The sequence below is a fragment of the Acomys minous genome, assembly GCF_964271855.1.
Source record: "Acomys minous genome assembly, chromosome: 13".
In the NCBI taxonomy this organism is placed as follows: domain Eukaryota; kingdom Metazoa; phylum Chordata; class Mammalia; order Rodentia; family Muridae; genus Acomys; species Acomys minous.
In genome coordinates this window covers 44,241,671-44,264,582 of record NC_140495.1, presented here as the reverse complement: position 1 = coordinate 44,264,582, position 22,912 = coordinate 44,241,671, and the positions used below count along the sequence as shown (strand labels likewise).

The 22,912-nt window shown below is 39.7% G+C and overlaps 1 protein-coding gene across 2 annotated transcripts in view; it reads right to left on the bottom strand.

Annotated features, from left to right (window-relative positions):
• Window positions 1-15,243, bottom strand: part of GFRAL (GDNF family receptor alpha like) — a 43,022-nt gene extending 27,779 nt beyond the window's left edge. The window contains exons 1-6 of one of the 2 annotated variants that reach the window (XM_084752172.1): window positions 15,023-15,243; window positions 13,055-13,189; window positions 8,929-9,081; window positions 5,335-5,748; window positions 2,476-2,532; window positions 1,343-1,673 (exon numbers count right to left, since the gene is read on the bottom strand). In XM_084752172.1, coding sequence (XP_084608298.1) covers window positions 1,343-1,673; window positions 2,476-2,532; window positions 5,335-5,748; window positions 8,929-9,081; window positions 13,055-13,189; window positions 15,023-15,158 — 1,226 coding nt within the window. In that variant the 5' untranslated portion in view covers window positions 15,159-15,243. Of the gene's footprint in view, window positions 1-1,342; window positions 1,674-2,475; window positions 2,533-5,334; window positions 5,749-8,928; window positions 9,082-13,054; window positions 13,190-14,680; window positions 14,841-15,022 lie in introns of those variants that run through there. The other variant, XM_084752173.1, reaches the window with a different exon arrangement.
• Between the last annotated feature and the right edge of the window lie 7,669 nt (window positions 15,244-22,912).

Here is a 22,912-nt window from a genome sequence, read left to right as displayed (position 1 = left end):
GGCTAGAATAAACAAGGACAGACATCCCTAACTGATGCCTAGACAGTGCTTGATTTCTGTGTTTTGAATGAACAAACAAACAACTAGCTTTACTCTTCTCCAAGACTGTACTGGCCGGTTGTGTGTCAACTTGACACACGATAGCGTGATCAGGGAGGAAGGAGCTTCAGTTGAGGAAATGCCTCCATGAGATCCAGCTGCCTGCCATATTCTCAATTAGTGGTCAACAAGGGAGGGCAGAGCCCACTGTGGGTGGAGGCCTTTGTGGGTGGAGCTATGCCTGGGCTGATAGTCCTGGTTCTATGAGAAATCAGGCTGAGCAAGCCACGTGAAGCAAGCCTGTAAGTAGCACCCCTTCGTCACTGCATCAGCTCCTGCCTCCAGGTTCCTGCCCTGTGTGAGTTCTTGTCTTCAGTAACGAACAACAATATGGAAGTGTTACTGAATAAGCCTTTTATTTACAGCATGCATTTTGGTCATGGCATTTAGTCCCAGCAATAGAAACCCTAAGAATGGCAGCAAACCACATGAGGATGGGAAAAAGGGGGAAAGTATATTTCTCATGTCATGGCCAGACAAGTATGCAGAGGATGCCCATACCATACTCAAACTGCACTGTTCTTCTCAATCCAGATCTTGATGAAGCATTTGTTCTGAAGTTTGAAGAGTTACTTTGCCAAAATCAATAGCCTTTTTTTCAACACAACAGGCCACGTTGTGTTCATGCCTATTAACCCAGTACTCAGGGAGATGAGGTAGAAGGAGGATGAATTCAAAGCCATCCCCCCCAAAACAGAGAAATATTTTATCTAAAATAAACAAAAACCAAAAGATAAAGGGTCTGTAATCACATCCATGAAAAAAAAAGTCTAATTAAAAAGCTGATTGTTGACCCCTGAGATAAATGAGGGATGAAAGGAAATTTCAAAAAAGCCTGCCATACTGAGCTCAAATTGTTGGACACACATGATGGAAGAAGAGAACCAATGCATGAAAACTGTTGTCTGCATGTGTGCGCAGACACATATAGACACACACACACACACACACACACACACACACCAAACATGATCTTTACAAACATGATATACAGGGCATCATAGTTCAATATAGTAAATTTATTTATTCTAAAATCCTACCCTACATTTTTACATTTAAATTTCAAAAAGGATACCCACCACACATGTACCACAGATTCAAAATGTGAATTGTCTGGCTTTATTTACACTATTTTGGATGATGGGTGGGAACTCCAGCCATGGAAGGAGATCAAACATTAGGATTAGACTATAACAAATAAGGTGCCGAAATAAGAAAGCGAGGTGTGCGTGTTTTTACTCACCTGCATAATTCATCATTTCGGCAAGTGTGAATTACACCGAGGCAGGTGGGGGGTGGAAATACGTCCAGCGCACACGGCTTGCTATGGAGGGTTTCCTTGGACCGCTGACAGGGTATATCAGACTGAGCACAGTCACAGAAAGCCAACATCTGGGCAGTGTTAGAAGGCATATTTTGATAGAAGAACCGTATGGCTTCTTGGCAGTGTTTCACATCGCACAGCTTTCCATTTGCTGAGCATGCTTTAAGGTAAAGGGCCAATTGTGCATTACAAACCACATCCCCTACACACGCCTCTGTCACTTCCAAACAAGACTGCATCTGTTTGAATCCTAAAAGCAGTAAAAATGCCTTGGTCATAGAAAAATAAGCTTACGTTAGTACACGTAGACCCTATTAAACAGAACCATGGGAATTCTACAGGCTGAGTACACAAGTGGACCAGGGTCTATGGTTTCTTTGAAGGCTTGAGGGAGCATTGTTTGAATCATCTTTCACCAACACTATTCCTGTGCTGGGATGCAGACTGGTGGGGAATCCATAGGACCGAAGTGGAGCTTTAGGGAAAAACATGTCCCCGACTCCAAGTTTCTCAAAAAAGCAAGTTTAAATCTTCAGGAATAGAAATTGAGCTATGTAAATTATTGTGAGCTCACTGTCTCCAGGCAAAATCATTCTTGTTCTGACAGAGTTAATGGGAGCGGGGTGGATAGGAAATTCTGAACAGAGGTGCTACACAGTTACAGGGCCCTACCAGGATGTTCACATTCTAATGAAAACGGAAATAAATGACTACTACATCTGCCATCACTACACGCAAAAACAGTTGGCTTAAAACCCTTTAGTGTGTATGATCAAAATATCCTTAAAATTTACCAAATGTTTGTTCTCAGTCTGAGAACTCAGAAGTAGTTCTCAAAAAGTCTATAAGTGGAAAATAGAAGGGCAAAACAATTGCTCTCATGATCATTGTTGGAAAGAATGTCAAGGATTCACTGCATTTTTTTTAGTGCAACCTTTAAACTACACAAATGATTTTGCATTGGCATATCACTAAGAATCCTCATAAGACCATTTAAATCATAACATCCAGTTTTTATAATGTAGATAAAAATAATAGTTTATTTATGTTACCATGATATAAAGGTGTAGTTAGATTCCATTTATATTTACTATCCTTTTTCATGTTATCTAGAAAGAAAGAAAGAAACTATTTCACTATTGAATAGTTTTCTAAATTTCCTAGAAACTATGAACACATAGTCAAATACATACAAACATGTATTTAAACCTTGATATTTAAATTAATGAATGATAGATGAAGAAATGCCATACGAATAAAAAAAGCAAAGCCTTATTTTGTGAATTCACTTACTTGAAAATATAACTTAATGCTAATGACTAGAGCATGCACAATGAAAACAATTGTCTGAAGAAAAAGGAACAGAAGAATTAGTCTCTGAACAAAAGACAGGAGAGAGAGAGAGAGAGAGAGAGAGAGAGAGAGAGAGAGAGGGAGGAGCCTAAGGACGTAGCAAAAGGCCAGAAAGGACAGAGACTTCATCAAGAGAAGACGCTACTGGGCGATCTGGGCTTTCTGCTAAGAGGAATAGTTTCTTCCCTCAAGGGCATTTAGTCTCTGGAGCTTTGTTCTCAGTCTGAGTAGAACAAGCAGCTTATTGTGTGAGTAACTATCACCCAAAACAACAAAATATTTACTTTTAGTATAAAGAAATGAATTTCATTTTAGACACTATCCTTTTTTTTATGCTGTGTGTAATGCAGTGCAATAAACTGTACATTAAGTGCCAACCTCAAGTCATTTCAGATGTGTTATATTTGTATATGTATACATGCGTGCATTTTTCTAAGAGGGTATTCTAAACAGTAGGTTCATTATTGAAAAGTAGTTCAAAGACAGTATGTCTGAGCTGGGTGTGTGTGTGTAAACAATTACACACCAACCAGACCTGTACTTGAGTTATACAATCATATACAAATACATCAAAAACTGCAAAACAGTTCCTAAATTTGCATCAGAATCACTCCCATTCGTCTTCTCTTCCTTAACATGACAGTATGTGGAGCTAACTGCTTTCAAATATTTTGATTTAAGTGTTATGATCTCATAAAATATGCTTATAGTAAGCTAATAGATACATTCTATAAGATGATAAATTGACTTATATATAAAAAAAACTACTTTCCTACTAATATTTAATGTGAACAAGATCCTCAAGGGAAACTGAAAGAGTCACCCATGCAAGAAAGACGAGTTGGGCATACTAGAGCCTGGCCCTTCCCCAGCCTGCTTCTCTGCTTCGCTATGTATGGATGGTTACTGACTCTCCACATGGTGTCAGGCAAGGATGTTTATATTGACTGTATCAACTTCTGCATTTTTCTTGCATTGATCCACTTGTATCAGATTTGGCATCATCTGGCTCTGCTATCATTCTGGCTTAACGCAGCACAAACATTTTGGGTAATGTCTACTAGTCTGGTAGACGTAATTTACAAATAAGTGATCCCTTCTTCTTAGGTGGTGCCTTCTATGCAAATCTCATGTCTATATGCTCTACATGGAGTCACATATGAAGTTCACGCTTAGCACTTGAGATCATCATGTGGATGTCTGGTGAACGTTGCAGACTCAAAAAGGAACACATGGGATCTGCATATCTCCTCTGTCCCTAGCTAAAGCTTCCACCCCCAACTGCCCCCCTCCCCGCCCCCAGGAACTGTCTACATTAATGAAAAGAATGGCAATTAGGTCCTTGGAGTTAATGATTCAAAAACAAACAAACAAAAACCTGGGGCTCAACTTCAACTTGTGTTCATGCGTTCCCATGTGGGTCACGAGTCTAAACATATATTTAATAGAATCTGATATTTTTTATATTGGCCCATCACCCAACCTGTTTTCACTGAACAATCACTAAAGTCTCATAACAGCTGTGAGTACCGTAGGGTGAGGGCTCACCTTTATTGGCACTTTTCCAGGTATTGTGTTTACCCAACAGGTTACTGACTTACCTGGGCCATCACTCATAGCCATTAGAGACCCTCAAGGGGAGGACAGAGGATTGGCCTCTTGCCTTAATGGGAGAGAATTCTGGAAGTCAACACTGTTCTGTGCAAACAAGTAAGTTCTTGTAGCAATCACATTGCATTTCGGCTTCTCCATGAAATCCTGTGTTCCTTCCCATGGCTCTCCCTGCTAAACATCGTCTCAGCATGCTGTACATGCAACCCTGCTTCACAATCTGTTTCTCAGGAAGGTGGCACCAGACACTCCCTAACTGAGGATGCAAGAGCCTAGAGAGCAGTGGTTGCTATTGGTTGAGTTGCTCCTTTATCACGGGGGTTTGGAGCTTATCATGGGGAGCTAGAGACACTCTAAATCAATGACTGTCTCTTGCCAAGTTTTATCTCTTTCTCTCTCTCTATTTCTCTCTCTCTCTCTCTCTCTCTCTCTCTCTCTCTCTCTCTTCTTTAATTTTTGAGTTGTGTAGCTTTGGCTCTCCTGGAACTCAATATGTAGACCAGGGTTGGCCTCCACCTCAAGAAATTCACCTGCCATTGCCTCCTCCTTGCTGGGATTAAAGGCATGTGCGGCTACACTTGGTTGTTTCTTTAATTTTAAATTTTCCCTAAAATATAGCAGTCTTCTCCAGCAAAGGACAGATTTTCTTCTTTTACTACATAGACCTCACACATAGTAAATGTTCCTTTAAGTATTTGTTCAATGACTAAATGAAGAAATAAAATTGGCAACATGCTAAAAATATTGAGTTCATGTTGCTTCGGTTTTCCTGCTACTCTGTCCATCGTCATGGTATGAAGAGTTCCAAACATTTAATTTCCAGGAGAAATTTATTAACAACCCTCAGGGTAGAAATGACAAATAGAATTAGAAGTTAAATATTCTTTGGTTAGCTCCCTTTTTATGCTTATGTATAATGTTTCTAAATTCTTCCTTTAAATACCAACCTGAAGCAATGCCCTTCTTGACTCTTTCTCTGTTGTCTTGCCTGGAAATGGTATTTGGATCGATTTGAATATCCCGTGTGCAAATGTCTTCAAATAAGCTTTTCCGAATCTGAACGCAGTCTCCTTCTAAAGGGAAACCGCACCGACAGCCCCACAGAACCGTCTCTCTCAGGCTCTGCCTTAGGCCCATGCAAAACAACCGGCCACTAAGAGTGCGACATTGTGTTGTTCCTGCGGCACAGACGTTCTTAAAGCTCTCATAGATCAGAGCGCAGTGTTCAGATTCCTGGCAGGCCTCTGCTGCCTCAACACAGTCCACACCCTTCCCTTCAGCCATTAGGGACAGAGCTTTCTTCTGGAACCATCTACTCACATTTGACCTTGACACCAAATCGGAGGGTGGTGGTGACTCCTCTATGAATAGATTAAAAGAATGATTTAAGTTATGTATTCATAAGGACGGGCTCCAATAAGCACTTCCAAGCTCATACTCACACAAATGACCCTGGTTGAACTCGGGGGGTGGGGGGTGGGGAGGAAAGGAAAGGGGGAAATGAAATGAACAACAAGGAAAGAAACTTGTGGAGAGAGCTAATAGGGGTGGAAAAGAGACTGATTAGATAGTGTATGGGTTACAGTAATCAGAATAAACTCGTGCTCAATAGTTTTTGTCAACCTCACGCAAGCTTGAGTCATCTGGGAAAAAGAGAGCATCACCTGAGAAAATGTCTCCATCAATCAGGCCTATAAGGACGTTTGTAGGACATTTTCCTGACTAATGTTTGATGTGGGAGGGCCCAGCCCACTGTGAGTGGTGCCATCCCCAGGCAGATAATGCCAGGCTATCTAAGAAAGCAGGCTGAGAAAGCTATGGATAGCAAGCCAGTTAGCCTAACTCCTCCGTGGCCTCTCTTCCGGTTCTTGCCTCCAGCTTCCTCCCTTGAGCTCCTGCCTTGGCTTTCCTTGGAGATGAACTCTAAAGTATTAACCAGATAGACCTCTTTTCTTCCAAAGTTGGTTTCGGTTATTGTATTTATTTCGGCAGCAGAGAGCAAAGTAGAAGAGAAATTGTTCCAGAGAGGATGTCGTGGACGTGAGGGACCCGATCATGTGACTTTGGGGACTATTGTAGAAGCCTTTGTAACTTTGGCCTGGAAAAGCCATTATTAGTTCTCAGAGCTTGGGAACCTGTTCTGTGTGAGCATGCCAGGTTAAGAATACTAAGAATACGGACAGAGAGCGAAGGGTGGCTTGTGAAGTTTCGGATAGCAGTCTGAGAGTCCTTCAAAGATGTCATTGGATCCCTTTGTGTTATAATTTGAGCTAAGAATTTGTGGGTTTGTTCAGCCGGAGCTGGCAAATCAACTGCAACTAACACGAGATTAGCACTGCCTAAGCAGAACGTTTTGCTTGACTAGGACATCTGATGCTGGTTCCTGGGGCTGAAAAAAAAATCAGCCGTTATTAACAAAATAGCAGCATCATTCGGTGAAATCTTCTGAGAAATATTTCCTCAGGGACAGCACACAGAAGGTGTAGTTGAGGGGAGCACAGGCTTTGTGATGTGTAAGAGACTACCACATAGTCTTTGTTTTGATGGGAGGAGGCAGTAGTGGAGAGCAGTTGAGGCTTGGCACCATGTGGCTAGGATGGAGTCTGGCAGAGGAGCCAGGAAGATGTTTGTAAAGGCTCAGCTTTAGTTGAATGGGAGGCCCAAGGTGCGAAAGGGTCATGGAGAGACGCTGAGGTTTCCCACCCAGTAACAGGATCAAAAGCTCCACAGAGAGAGCAGGTAGCTGTTAGTGGAGGTACAGCCTCAGTTACAGTGGAGACGCCGGAGTATTCGAGATGGTAGGACCGCGGGATGTTCACCAAAAGTTAGTGGTGTGTTTGAAGCTAGCCAACAAAATGAGCTGAGTGTCCTGTGGATAGTGAGCCTGAGATGTGGAGCTTCTCAAACTCTATGGAGGCCAGAAGATTATAAATGAATCCCAGACTCGGACACTGAGTTAGTAATACTGTTGGCGCTTGGTTTTGCTTTGATCTAAATGCAAGTCTGCCCTGCCTTTTCCCTCTTGGAAAAAGAAGTATATAAGCTGTCAAAAAATCAAATACGTTCAGTGAAAAAAAAAAAAAGAGAATGATGTTATCAAGGCTCCTTATAAAATGACTTAAAACTGAGTGCAAAGGCGTTTTTCTTTTCTTATTTTTGAATTATTGTTATATTATTATAATTATACAATACTATATCTTATTTATTCTTTGAAATTTTGATACAGGTTTACAGTGTATTTTGATCGTATCCACCCTCTACAAGATTCTCTACCTTCTCCTAAGACCACCAAAGTGCCTCACTCCAGATCTGTGTCCTCTTTGTCGCTGTCGTTGTTGTTATTGTTATTGTTGTTGTTATTGTTATTGTTGTTGTTATCCCACTGAGTCTAATCAATGCTATTTGGGAAATGGGTATGGAAACATCCACTTGGACGTGGACAACCTACCAACACCAACATCTTCTTTCAAACGAATGTGATTCTCCCTCCTTTCTAGCCATCAAATGCCAATAGCTCCTCTGCTAGGGGTGGGGCTTTGGAAGGTCTTGTCTCGTTCACCATGGGATTTTGAGTGGCTTTATCTTGTGTGGGTCTCATGCAGCAACCATGGTTGGTGTGGGTTGACTTGAGTATGAGGTATATCTTGTCCGAAGGATAGCGTTTTACATCTCTCCTTCCAGACCTCCCACTCACATTCTCTCCATTCTCTCTTCCCCAGTGCTCACTGAGCCTTGATTGTGTGTGTGTGTGTGTGTGTGTGTGTGTGTGTGTGTGTGTGTGTGTTTGCAGATGATTCATCCACAGATGAGCACTTACTATTGAATTTTGTGCTTAAAGAAAGTTGAAAATGAAAGTCAACTTACAGTCAAATGAACCCAACAAAATATGAGATGTACATACACACACATACACACACACACACACACACACACACACACACACACACACACACACCCTGGGGAGGGGGAAAGAAACAAGCTACTACCGTCAAAATGAAAAGGAAGACATCAGTACAATTTCTGAAGACATTTAGAAAGACAACCAGAGAATATTAACCAGCAGCATATTACAGAGATCTACAGAGAGAGAAGTCACAAAGAAACTAAAATACAAACAAGAAAACTCTAATATAAATACATTAACTGGAAGCTAATCTACAAATGCTCACTAGTGACATAGAAACTAGGCCAATTTCTATAACAAGTAATCATAAAAGTTCACAATTTCATACATTCCACAATGAATTGCGTAGTTATAATACTGACTATTTAAACCAGTAGTTGAAACAAGAAAGAGTATCAATTCTTTCATTCCTGTTCTAGAGGACAGAGAAAAAAAAATACATTCCAATTTATTTTTAATGGGCCAGCATTAGACAGATAACATAATTAATAATATAAAATATGTCAATATCCTGCTTGAACTCAGACATATCACTAAAATATTAGCAATTGAAATATGGTAAATCTACAGCAAATGAATGCACAATGCCTGAGTGGGGCTTAGATTTGAAATAAAGAGTTGAATAAGCAAACAGTACCTGTCTTGTTGTAGCATTTTCCCCCCAAAAGTGTGTTTGCTGTACAGTGGAGGTCATCGGTACAAAGACATTCTTTCAGCTGGACATTTTTTTCCACCAAAGACTGGATTCTGAGGTTGCAATGTGATGAATTATTTATCTTGCAGGAATCACCTGGATTGCATAATCACACTGAAAATGTTAATCTGAAGATAAATTTTAGTTCTTCTTCATAAAGTGCTTTTAATATATCAACCCAAGAAATTAAAGTTTAGTAAGAGTATCTTGTTTTGTTAAAGGTTGTCCATGAATGTGACTTTCCCCTCAGCTAGTTTAACACAAAACAGAAATATTATTAGCTATCAGATGCATTTTAATATCTGAACATTAAGTAGCAGGTCCCTTTGCCCTTAATTTAACTAAGGAGCTCCAAAGAAATCCTGTCTTTTGTCCCCGAAACACTGAGTGAAATAGAACGGATTAGGATTTGGTGAACTGACATAAATTCTGACATTTGTTCTTTTTTCTTTTTCCAAGACAGGGTTTCTTTGTGTAATAGCTCTGGCTATTCTGGAACTCTCCTTATAGACCAGACTGGCCTTGAACTCACAGCAATCCTCCTGCCTCTGCCTCCCAAGTATTGAGATTAAAAGTGCATGTCCCCATGCCTGGCTGAAAGTTTTGTTCTTAAACAATGCGCTATTGAGATGTTTTGATATGAAAGCATCTGGATCAAGGGGGAGTTGCTAGTGTAACTACTAAGAATTTCTACAGTGCTTATGAATTACAAATACCAAACAGAAACTTTCAGAAGCTTGACCATGCCTCTTATGGTCAGCTTAGTCATTCTACTTGGCTTTTCTAACCCTCGAAGAGGGATATAATTTGCCTACTTATATAGCAGGCAAATATCCTATTATGGAGCTGTAAACCAACCCACAGTTTCATTTTTGGTTTTAATTTTTTATGTTTTAATTAAAATATAATTATGTCATTTCCCCCTTCCCTTTCCTCCCTCAAGCTGCACTCAAATTGCCTTCCTCCTACTCTTTCAATGCCTCCACTCTCTAATTGATAGTCCCTTCTTCTCTGATTATTGTTAAATATATATGTATATATATTATCATTACATGTATATGTGTATGTTTGTACAGCTGTATAATAAATGTAACCTGTTGAGTCTTTTTTGTTTGTTTGTGTGAATATGCTTTCAGGGCTGACACTTTGTATTGGTCAACCAATTAGGCCTCTCCACCCTAGGGGAGACCAGCTCCTGCTTCCTTAGCAGTCATCCACTGCCTGTGTCATCCATTGTTTTGTGTCTAGGGCTGCGATCCCCTGAGATTTCCCCCTTCATCATTACAGTGTCTATTAGGCATCATTCAGATGATACTGTATGTACAGCGATTTCTATGTGTGACTGTTTAATAATCAGACACTTGCAGACTGTTCATAAATGTGTAGTGGCTGCACTCAGGTGTTGGTCGTGACCAGTAGCTTTCTAATGGAAACCAAGACCCATTCAACAGGAAAGAGACCAAGCATGGTACTAACAACCATGCCAACGCCCTGACTAATGACGTCACGGTTCTTAGAAGAAACTCTACTACCACGAGTTGGATAGATCTACTGCCTTCTAAATCTTATCTTCTTGCCCAGAGATAAGTGTAGCCATCAACCCTCTCAAAGAAGCCCTTCCTCCTCTCTCTTTTGAGATTTACTTCTTTTTATTCTGCGCATGCGTGTTTTCACTTCATGTATGTCCGTGCACAACACGCATGCCTGGTGCCACTGGAGGGCAGACCGGCATCAGATACCCTGGATCTAGAGGTATAGACAGCTGCGACCTGCCACGTGAGTGTGGAGAATCCAACCTGGGTCCTCAATAAAAGTAGCCGTTGCTCTTAACTGCTGAGCTGTCTCACCTACGTTACAGTTCTGGCATCTGTAGCTGAGGGAGCATCGTGTGAGAGGAGGGAAAGCAGAATACCAGGAAGTCCGATGTGAAACTGTCCCTAGAAGTGACTTCTAAAATAAAGTACACAGTTTCCGTGTTTCTCCCATAGAAAGCTTTCCACAATGCTTTAAAGCTTTCTGTATTTTAACTGATGTTTTCCACACAGTAGAAAAGCCAATGTTTGGTGTTCCTTACACAGGGTGACTTGGGCACAGTCTGGTCTAAGCTATGCTATCACTTGTACTGTTTTGCTTGCTCTCTTGTCATAGCCTGCTATTATATTGTACTCATTATTATAAAACTATATTAAAACATATGTATGTCAGTGTCTCTGATTTTAAATTTTTACAAAAAGTTATTCTCCTAATATTTAGAAAGCATTTTATTAATAATGTTAAATAATCAAGTCATTAATAACTACTGAGATTTCATTTTCTAGTTAAAAATTAATTTGCTTCTATCCTACAAATTTTTTTCATTTCTTATTTTGAAAAAACCTAATTGAATTATTTTATTTGCATACTTGGGGATATTTCTCTCTGCTTCACATATAAAGCAACATTCAAATATTACTGTAATTTACTGCAAATGACTTGGGTTTATATACTAATAGAAATAAGTTTTAATCCAACTATAATATTTTAACATCACATCTAAAGTTGACTAATCAAAAATAGATAAGCATTTCATCATCAAAAAATAAGATTTTTTTTTATCAACTTCTCACTTTTTTACATTTTATTCTGAGCAAGTGTATGAGCAGTGGGTCAGATAGCTGTCACTCTCCTGGGGATGTAAATATTTCTGTTTTCTCTCCAGGGCAGAGAAGAGAACACCCCTGGAGCATCCTGTGGAATCCTTCTGGTCCTGCTGATGGAGACCATGGCATACTTCCAACTGCATCACTTGCCTTTCTCCAGGAATCCGCTGGGGGCATAGGTGAGACTCACTAGCATTATAGTATCCCAAATTCAAAGAAAGGGTGAAGACCCAGTATGTCACGCAATATATTTTTCATTTCCTCTTTTCTAGCTCTCATTAAAGTTTGCACAACATTCATGGAATGTTTAATTATCATAATCACAGTACAAAGAGAACTAAAGTTATCATGATGACAGAATATAATTTTAAAATTAACTTTGGCATCACGACACCAAGGGAATGCTTCACTGTATAATCCATCTATTTACAGCAGGCTACTTTTAGCAAATGCTAAAATATTCTCATCAATATTAGCTCAGCTCAAATATCCAGATGACTTTTGCTGCTGTTTTACAAATAGTGGACACTCAAAGACCACACCCAACCCATCACAATAACACCAACAACAACAACAACCAAAACAAACAAAAACGGGGGCCGTAAAACAGGCTCAAGCTTCCTTGGAATTCTGGAGGCAGCTAACCCTATCAATTCCACTCAGATGTTGAGAAAACAGGCAATTCGACTCATCTCCCACCTGGCACTTTTTATCTGGAAAAGCCGTTTCTGGGTGTGGAGAAGCCATTCCGCCTCCTCCTTCCCCGCTCTCAATCTCGAAAATTGTCAGACTCTGCACCCAGCCATCCTGGACCTGTGCACCCTACAGATGCTGTGCACCAGGTCTCCGGGTGCCAGCAAGTGTGCTCTCACAGGCTGCCTTGGAACTGAGTCTTCATTTTCTCTCTTCCTGCTGCTTGCTCAGTCCCTACACATTCCTGGAATCACTTTAATCCTGAACCACCCTTTGAATGTTTGCACTAGACATGTTTTTTTGTAAATATTTTAAGTTGTCCATGATGCAGTAGGAATGGAAACTGGTATGCAAAGTATGTTACAAATGTACAAATAAAATTTGCATGAATTAACATACAATCAAAGTGATACTTCATTTGTGAAATTTTAGTCATGTTTTGAGAAGCAGGCATGAAGTTGCAGAATTCATAGAGAAAAAAAGTGATTTGAAATTTTGCTGACAGCACCCCCCACCCACCCCCCCAACCAGTGCCACTATAGAAGGTCCCATTATCAATTATGGGCAGAGTTTTCTAACTCACTTCATTTGCCGATGAGTCAAGTGAGTATAAGGATTAAGTGAAGTGCTTAAAGTAAAAATAAGTTAGCTCCTGGGACTCTGTAAGATAATATTAAGACTCATTGCTATTGATAAAAAGAAATTACTGGGATGAACACTTAAAGCCGGGTTTTTACCTGGAACAATGCAAGTGTCTTCCATTGATCTCCATGCCTGCTCACAGCCATCTGTATCGATCAAGCATTGCTGCATTAAATACCCACAGTCATTTGTGTGGAAAGAGGATTCGTTTCCTGAGCTTAGCCTCACAGCTTGAACAACAGCGACAGCAATAACAAGAAAACAACAACAGGTTTGGAGTGTTACAGTTTGGCGGCCATTTTCCTCAAATCTAAGTTATTGATAATGAGAGGCAGAATTATGGACAATAAAATGTGGCAGAGTTATTATGAGGCTGAAATGATCTTCTTCCTCTCCTTGGTAGATTTGTATTTCTTTATTATATTTTTCATTAATTATTTAAATGACCATACACTGTCACAGGTTTCACTGTGACATTTCCATATGTATCCTCATGTGTTATTCTTATTTGCCTCTGCTTGGGCTCCTTGAATTCTCTTCTCTCCTCCACATGGTCCCTCTGTTTGATAAAATGCTCAACACCCGTAGTCATCAAGAAGGCGCAAACACGTAACTCAGCAGCACTGTGTCTCACATCAGTCAGAATGGCTCTTTTTTCTTTTCTTTTCTTTTTTTAAGAGTATAAGGAGATTTATTTTAATTAAAATAGAATATACATATGGTAAAATTTCAAGCTTATATATAGATGACAGGTAAATAGATAACAATACACAGATAGTAGATAGGCAGATATACAGATAATCCATCTTAATATTTTGTGACAGTTGTAAATACCAAAGTACCTGAATTATAAATGTACTCAAGGCAAATGAGTTGTTGGCCAGTTACACTGAAAAATAAAAATTTCCATTTTCTAAAAAAAAAAAAAAAAAAAAAAAAAGCAGAATGGCTCTTGTTAGGAAAACAAACAATAGTAAACGTTGATGAGACAGAGCCGTGTTCAGTGTTGGTGGGAGTGTAAAGTGGTGCAGCAACTGTGGATATCAGTGTGGAAGATTCTCAAAAGACTGAAAATAGGCTGAGCTCTATCATTCCTGTGTCTAGACCAAAGAATCAATCCAAAGTCCACAAGTCACAGAAATACCTACAGACCCACTGTTTAAGAGTCTTATTACCAGGCTGTTGTGGTACATGCCTTTAACCTCAGCACTCGGGGAGGCAGAAGCAGGTGGATTTCTGAGCCAGTCTAGTCTACAGAACAGGTCTGAGGAAAACCAAGGCTACACAGAGAAACCGTGTCTTGAAAAACCGAAAAACAACCAGCCAAACAAAAATGTAAAAAAAAGAAATTCTTAAACAAGGTCTCTCTCTCTCTCTCTCTTTTCTTTCTTTCTTTTTGTTTTTTTTTTGTTTTTGTTTTTGTTTTTTGTTTTTTTGTTTTTGCTTTTCAAGACAGGGTTTCTCTGTGTAGCCTTGGCTGTCTTGGACTCGCTTTGTAGACCAGGCTGGCCTGGAACTCACAGTGATCCTCCAGCCTCTGCCTCCCGAGTGCTGGGATTAAAGGTGTGGGCACCACACCTGGCTAAACAAGGTCTCTTATTCACCTGCTTGGCTTCTCACCTCCCATTTACTCCTTGATTTATAACATTTTTTAATTACTATTGTTCCACAAACCACGTCTAAAAGCAGATTTATATTAAATTACGTATATGGGCACTTACGCACACATGTGAGAGAGCCTATGGAGGCCAGGAGAGGGCGTTAGAGGCTCTGGAGCTGCTGTTAAAGTGATTGCAAGAAGCCGAGGAGGGCACTGAGAGCCCAGCCAAGCACTCTTAACCCTAAACTACTTTTTTTAAAAGGCCGTTAACGACCTTAACAGCAAATGCAACACTTTCAAAACTGTCTCATTTGTCTGCACGCTCTAGACAAGATTCCAGGCTCAGATTTACTTAGCCTTGTTCTCACGGTCAGTACTCTATGGTGACTCACTGTTTTTCATCGGCATCAGCACCGTTAATCTAGGCACTCGAGCAATTCATGAAAGACTCTTTAACGCGCACCTTCACTGCCCCATATCTCTTCTTGCAAAGCTGTACCTCTGGACTTTGAGCCATTGAACTCCTCCCCTGGTCGTATGCCCGTCCTCTGGATTCCTTTGGTCACCTTATGTATGTAATGCACTTTTGGTATTGCCATTTACTTCGCTTAGTCTCTTTGGGTGGCTCCTTATAAAATGACTTTCATTTCCTCTTTCCATGCCACCCAGAAGCCTTAGCGCTTTCTGCAGTGCTCCAAGCTGCCTTGCCCTTTGAAGGTCATTCTCTGATTAGGATTGCTAGCATATAGACAGCTACCCCCCCCCCACATCCTGTCCCCTCCCTCTGCCCCCCAGTCTCTAGGTTGCTTAGCAACCTCTGATGTCACTCACCTGCTGCTGCCACCAGGGGCCCTGGATATAACCCACTTGCCTCCCCAGCTGCTGAGTGCATCTCTCTCTCTCTCTCTCTCTCTCTCTCTCTCTCTGTCACTTCCTTGGTTTCTCTCCCCCTCTTTGTCCCCCTGGGGTGCCTGTCCCTCTTCTCTCTCTCCTGCTCTCTCCCTGGTCCCTCCAGGCTGCTTTCCCACTGTCTCTCTGTTTCTGTCCCTCTCTACCCTCATGACTTACTCAGACCCCAGCTCTTCTCCCCTTCCCTTCCCCCAAATAAATGTCTTCATATCAGATCTGTCTCGTGGCATCTCTCTCTCTCTATTTATATATATATTACAACACTGATCATGATCATTATCTATGTTAAGGACAACTCTGAATTTCATACTTCTTTTTTTCTACAACCAAAATGAGCAAACACCCCTCTTTTGGCTCAATAGGAGCTTAGAAATAACAAAGGTGTACAATTTCTTGCACTGCAGTGTGTGGTCACAGGCTTGTCTACCACGCAGCACTTTCTAAGTTTACTGGGCAGGTAATAGGGGCCACTCAAGACCATTCTCAACACATAGATGCATATTATGGGTATCCAATTAATATAGGTTGATTTACATCAGTCATAGCTCCTAGTAGATAAGATCTATACAAATAAATAATAGGCCATCCTAAAAGCAATAAAAAAATAACAATCCTACTTTAGTATGTTTTACAATTGAATCAATTTTCTATTTTCAAACATGCAAAGCAGACACTCGCTTATTCAAGTAATGGAAAAATACAAGAATCACAACTGACTCAGGGATATAAACTACAAGACTTGTTTGAGCCAAGTCATCTAACTAGTTCAAAAGAGGGCATTAGTTGTGAATCACCTGTGACAGTGTAGAATTATAATTTCTTTTGTGTTACCTTTTTTTCCTCCAAACCCCGTTTTCTGAGAAGAATGCAAGAAAATTGATTGGATTCTATGTGCTGCCTCCTGAGCTTCTACATTGGGAGGACGAGCTCATGTGTTTAGCTCAGTGGGACTTTTCTGGTTTTTTTTTTTTTCTTAAAATTTTTTTTTAAAAGATTCATTTTACTTTACCATTATGAGCTTTTTGCATGTATGTATGTATGTTTGTGTGTGTGTATGTATGTATGTATGTATGTATGTATGTATGTATGTATGTATGTACATCTTGTACAAGCCTGATGCCTATAAAGGCCAGAAGGAGGAACTGGGGCTTCAGGAGCCGCAGCTACAGATGGTTATGAGCTCACCTGCTGCTGCTGAGAATAAAATCTGGATCCTTCCAAGAGCAACCAGTGCTCCGAACCACTGAACAATCTCCCCAAATACCTCAGTCGTGACTTTCTTGCTGAAGGCCAGATTGAAAAATGACATAGACACTTTCTGATTTTCTCATGTGCTGTAGGCAAGCTCTGCTGTACTCCCAGTTGGGAAGCACATGACAAGATGGCTGGTTTTCAACAAAAGTCCAAGGTGACTTGTACTAATTCAGAGCTCCAAAGACTCTGAATTAGGGACTCATGGTTAATGCTTGCTTTATAAGGAAATGGCACCTTTTGGCTACTATATCTTTCTCTATTGATGATTTGTTTGTTTTGAATACAGTGTCTCCCTGTATAACTTAACCTAGTATTAAACACATCATTCAGCCCAGACTGTACACTGGGTGGAGGGCTGGGGGGATGTTGGCTCACATCTGGATGCATGTCACGCTCCCAGCTCTGCAGTGTGCTGATCCTGTGTGATCTCTTTGCCACGTGTGCTTTACTTCCTTTCTCCTTCTCAACATCTTGTTGAATATTCCACTTGAATTTTACACACGTTTTCTAAACTTAAGTAATGTACTTTATGGATTAAAGAAATCATCTCAGTAATTTGGCCCATAAGAATCCAAACCACAGCTTTCGCTCTCCATACTCTGCCTTCTGCCTTGTTCCTGGCTATGATTTATGATTCAATATTTGAAATGGTATTTGTCAAATAAATTCTACTGTGGTTAAGTGAGAACTAAATGTTATGTTAAAAGTAGTAAGACAAAGAATGCTGTAAACTATACCATCCTTTTTAAGGATATAGAAAACTCATTAACAAATTCACCATTTCCTCCATATTTTGGTGAAACAGGAATTTGCTCCATTATATCATATAATTATATAATACTGAAGAAGAGCTGTGCAGTAGGAGGGAATTTTCAGTCCTAACAATGTTAAGACTAATTTCCTTTTTTCTCATGCAACCTGGTTTCTGTGTTAATTTAGAAGTAAAAGTTGAAAGCAAATAGTCACAGCCTTTTCACCCAAAGCCTTGAAGAGAAAGTGATAGAGTTTGTGTGATCTGATATATTGCTACAAAAATTGAAAACTCTTAGATTTATCTCTATAACAAAACTATAAATACTAGAAACTAATAAAGAAATAAAACATTAGAGGAATGAAAAGAAGCAAAACCTCTCAATGCAAGAATTTCCATAGAGACTCTGAAATGTGCAAAGGATCCTTTACTTCCTGGCTAATTTTCTTACATTTGATTTATTTTGCTTTTCCTTTTTAAAAAACATGTAATTTGGAATAACCTACACTATTTCCTGGATTTTATTTAGCCCCATTCATCAACAACTATAGCTAATAGAAAAGAACATATACTGGTTTTGTTTATTAATATCCAGTATGATCACAATTGCCCCTCATCCTGAAATCGATATAGACTCTAACATATCCTGAAAAAAACTAACCTTCATCAGCCACACATCTACCAATTAGAATTTTGTGGGCTCCATGTTAAGTGAAAATTATTTGCATCCACCTCTTATAACAGCCCAACACAAGAGAGCTAAGTCCACATTTTGCCTGTAGGTCATGAATGTTACTTGGGCCAGGCTGTTCAATGCAGAACTCAGTGTCTTTGCTCTGCTCCACTGATACCGGTTATTAAGGCTGAAAAATTAGAGAGACAAATTGCGTTGTTCTGTTTTTCAAAGCTATACAGAGAGTTAAAACGTTGTCATCCTTCAACTTGTAAGAGTATACTGGACAGTTACATTTTAAAAAGGTCCTTGCACATACGAGAACTCCATAGAACTTAATAAATTGCTCAAATAGCAACAGGAGCAAGGTGATGAGTAATGAAATGAAAATACAACTATTTCCTATAGAGTAAAAAACAAGTAACAAAGCAGTAAATAATGTTAAAGTCCAAGTTAGTGGCATAATTGCTATTTCTTATTACATGCCCCTGTAAGCCGAGGCTAGATGGGACAGCATTCCATTTATAAAGTGTTAGTATCAGAATAAAATCAAGAACCAGCAGCACAGTTCACTCACCCAGGAAAATGAACACTATCATTGTGGACCACTTGAGCTATTCACCTGGGAGAAAGGCAGATGAGCTGACAGCAACCAGCTCCCCCAGCTGAAACCTCCAGAGTACGGTTTCAGTTTCTGCTCTTGCTTCCCAAGAGCACTGCGGAGTAGAGTCAGCTTCTGATGTCACTGTTTCCTCACCCATTTGTTTTGAACTGTGAATTTCCCTAATTATGTTCAAATTCAATTGTTCTGCTCAGTGTGAGAACCCAGGATATTATAGTTCCACGAAAGCCTGCAAACCAAATAACAGAAGGAAATGATGCACACTTGACACATCACCTGGAGCACTAAACTGTGCTCCCTGAATGTAACAATCTTCCAAGACATTTTCCACCCCTATTCGTGAATGTCTCATTAAGTCAATTTCTTATAATTTAAGGATGTAGAAAAGGAGCAAAGGTATAAGAAACCCAGAAAAACTATTTTAAAGCCAAGTTGTGTTAAAAGGAGAACATGTTATGTTTCATGTTTGCAAATGCTTCAAACCCAAAGATGATTAAAAACTATGCCGCTTCTGTGATATGTCCCCATTTCTTCAAAACTCGTTGTGAAAGACAACTCCTTTCAGCGATACGTAAATTCTTCACAGCAAGTTAACTATCCACCATATATGTTCATTGCTCTGACTTGGGTGCCATAATTCCCCACTTTAGTCTACAACCTCCTTGAAGTGAGGTCTAACAAATTACTCTGTTCCCTTTTTGTGATCCATGTTTAGTAAATAAGAAGTATTATCTTAGGCAACTTTTTTTTCTAAAAAGATAGGTAAATGAAAGAGAAGTGTCTGTGTTCCCACAGCCACATAATTTATTGCTTTTATTACAGTCTGTTAATGCTCATTTTACATAAGAAAATAAACTTGATTTTATTTTCCAAATGGATACTGTTTATTAAAACCCAATGGACTGAAATTATAACACTGCTTTTCTCTGTAGATTCAAGCAAATGATTTAATATCAAACATTACTTATCTCAAAATGGATTGACTGTATCATGGTTGTAAATCACACTGTGCTTGTATGTAGGTTTTGTGTAACAGAAGCCTCTCTGATAGTGGCAACATTATATCCAGTGATTTATGCAACTGGAGAAATGTAGACCCATAAAAACTAATCTCCTGTCTTTTTGAGGGCATGAATTAAATCAGAGGGGGAAATCCCAATGATATACAAACTGTAGCAGTGACTTTTGTTAGCAGCCTCCAGAGTCAGGATGTGTAATGCACTGTTGTGTTCTGGGAGAGGTAATTGCAAAATTTTGCTAAGTTCCAACTGGGAATAGGGCCTAGACTCCTCCTGATGGAGAAATACCAACACAACATTGCAAACACAGTGTGTGAAATATATATATATACATACATATGTGTGTGTGTGTGTGTGTGTGTGTGTGTGTGTGTGTGTGTGTATGTGTGTGTGTCTTGGTGAGGCAGCAATTGGAAGATAAAACCTGGCGTACCTTTTAGGAACCAACAGATTTCGTCATTGACTCACTGTGCCTCATTCTGTTATATAATTATAATCCAATATCGGCTCTAATATAATTTTCATCACTCTCCTGCTGGCTTAATTACCTTCCCTCGTAGCTTGACCCAGTCGTTACCTTCTGGTGCCCATTCCTTGTGTCCCTCAACTACATTAAAAATATGACTCTCGAAGTTTAATGATCTTTGTCTCTCATCTAAGTAACCACACTGGAGAAAATAATGTCATTCAATGTATTGGCTGTATTAGTCAGGGTTCTCTGGAGTAATCTATCTATCTATCATCTATCTATCTATCTATCTATCTATCTATCTATCTATCATCTATCTATCATCTCTATCATCTATCTATCTATCTATCAATCATCTATCTGTCTTAGAATGATTTACAGGCTATGGTACAGCTAATTCAACAATGACTGCCATGGAAGGTCCAAGAATCCAGAGGTTGTTTAGTCCATGTAGCCGGCTACCTCAGCTGGTCTTCAGTGTACACTGGAACCCCAAAGAAGTAGGCTCTGATGCCAGTGGGAAAAAATGGATTTGCCAGCGAGAGCAAGCAGGTAAAGAGCATTAGCTTTCTTCTTCCATGTCCTTACCTAGGCTTATGGCAGAAGGTATGGACCAGACTAGAGGAAAGTCTCCCTACTTCAAAAGGTCCAAATTATAAGTGTGTCCTCCCATGTCAAAGACCAGTACTAGGAGTGGATCTTCTGACTTCAAATTAAGCAAAAAATCCGTCACAGCCAAGCCCTTTCATTTTTGGATTTTAGTGAATTCCAGATGTAGTCAAATTGGCAAAAAAAAAAAAAAAAAAAAAAAAAAAAAAGAATAGCCATCACATTGGCTCCCCCTCAACCCCCAATCACTAATCTCTTTGGACACTAGTAGTATTTTCTCAACCCTACTCTCAAAGATGGCTTTTACAAATAGCCACATGCAACTGAAATCTGCCTTTGTACAACGCTTCCCAATTGGCAAACATCTGGTTCCTTGTTATAGAAAATTTCAGTTTTCTGACAATGGCCCCAATCTTTAATTTCTACGATAAACGCTCAGTTCTTTTAGTCACGGACATAAGAACATAATTCTTTATTTGTCTTGGTTGTATGTGTACCTGATTTCCATCTATTGGGTTTTAAGTTCTTTATCTCTCTCTGTGACTCTTCCTCTGTCTTTTACTAGCTCATCCACTCACCATCTCTCTCTCTGTCTGTCATGTTCTGTCTACCGTGCTACGCCACTCTTTGTTCATACCTTCTCTCACTATCTTCTCCTCTTCCCCCCACTACATACATACATATATAATATTTTTTCTCCCCCTCTAGGGATTGAACGTAGGTCCACTTGCTCAATTTTTGAACTATGCCTCCAGTCTCTAATCTTTACATTATTTTGAACTGTGGATCAGTGAGATGGCTCAAAGTATTAAGGCAGATGATGCCAATCCTGATGATCTGAGTTCTTTCCCAGGGATCCATGTGGTAGAAGAAGAAAACAGAATCCAAGAAGTTGTACCACATGTGTATGCTCACACAAAACAAACAAATAAATACAATAAAAGTTATTTTGAAGTAATGTCACATCATTTAATTTTTTTTTGTTTTAAATCAACTAACATTCAAAAGCATGTGTTTCCCCTCCTCAGAGTTCAGGGAAACCTGAGAAAAAGAAAGCAGAAAGAATGTATGGAAGACACCAATAAAACAAGGCCCTGGGAGGAATAGAGAGGGGAAGATATAATAAGGATATGTTATATGAGAAAATAATCTATTTTAATTAGAAGTGGAAACATATTCTCAGGTAATTCTGCAAAATACTAGGCACAAGTAAGAACACATTAGAACTTAAACGGGCAAAGCTCTGTGTGCTACTTGACAGGAAAGATGCACACAGGCTTGGTGTATATGAACAGAACTTGTTCAGTGACCTTTGGTTTCAAGGTCAAGCAATAGGAGCAACTCGAAGTGAACAAACTAACAAAAAGTGCATTTTAGCTTTTGAGCTAATGTTCACACTGATATTTTTGTATGCTATGAACTACAGTGATCTTAAAGATTTGGTTTACGTTGCATCATCTGCTTTTCCAAAGTGATGTAGATTGTAGAGACTATTATTTCATGACTGGGGAGAGGACTGAGCAAAGTGCCTGCTGAGCAAACACGAGGACCTGAGTTTGGATCTCCGAGGTCCAAGTAAAAGCCGGGAGCTGTGGAGCCACCTGTGAGCCAGGAGTCGCACGCAGGTTGGGAGTAGTGGAAACAGCAGGCACCGAGAGCTAACGGGCCGGCCAACCTGGGTGTGTTGATCAACGCCAAGGTAAATAGTAGATTTTTAAAAAAGAGCACCTAAAAAAGAGACTTGAGGTGGATCTCTGATCTCCTACACACACACACACACACACACACACACACACACACACACACACACACACGAAGACTCTATTATTTTCCTAGTATTATTGATGGTCAAACAGATACAGAATATGAGTAACTTTCGAATGTCACAAAGGAGGCCAGCTCTACAGCTGAAGGTCATAAACACTGTAGAACTTAGCTTCTCCTTATAAAATAACATTAGTCCATTAGCCCTGAAATGGCTTATCGTTTCTCTATCTGCATTTATTAAGGTTTTCTAGATGACTAAATACATTAACAATTTTTGTAA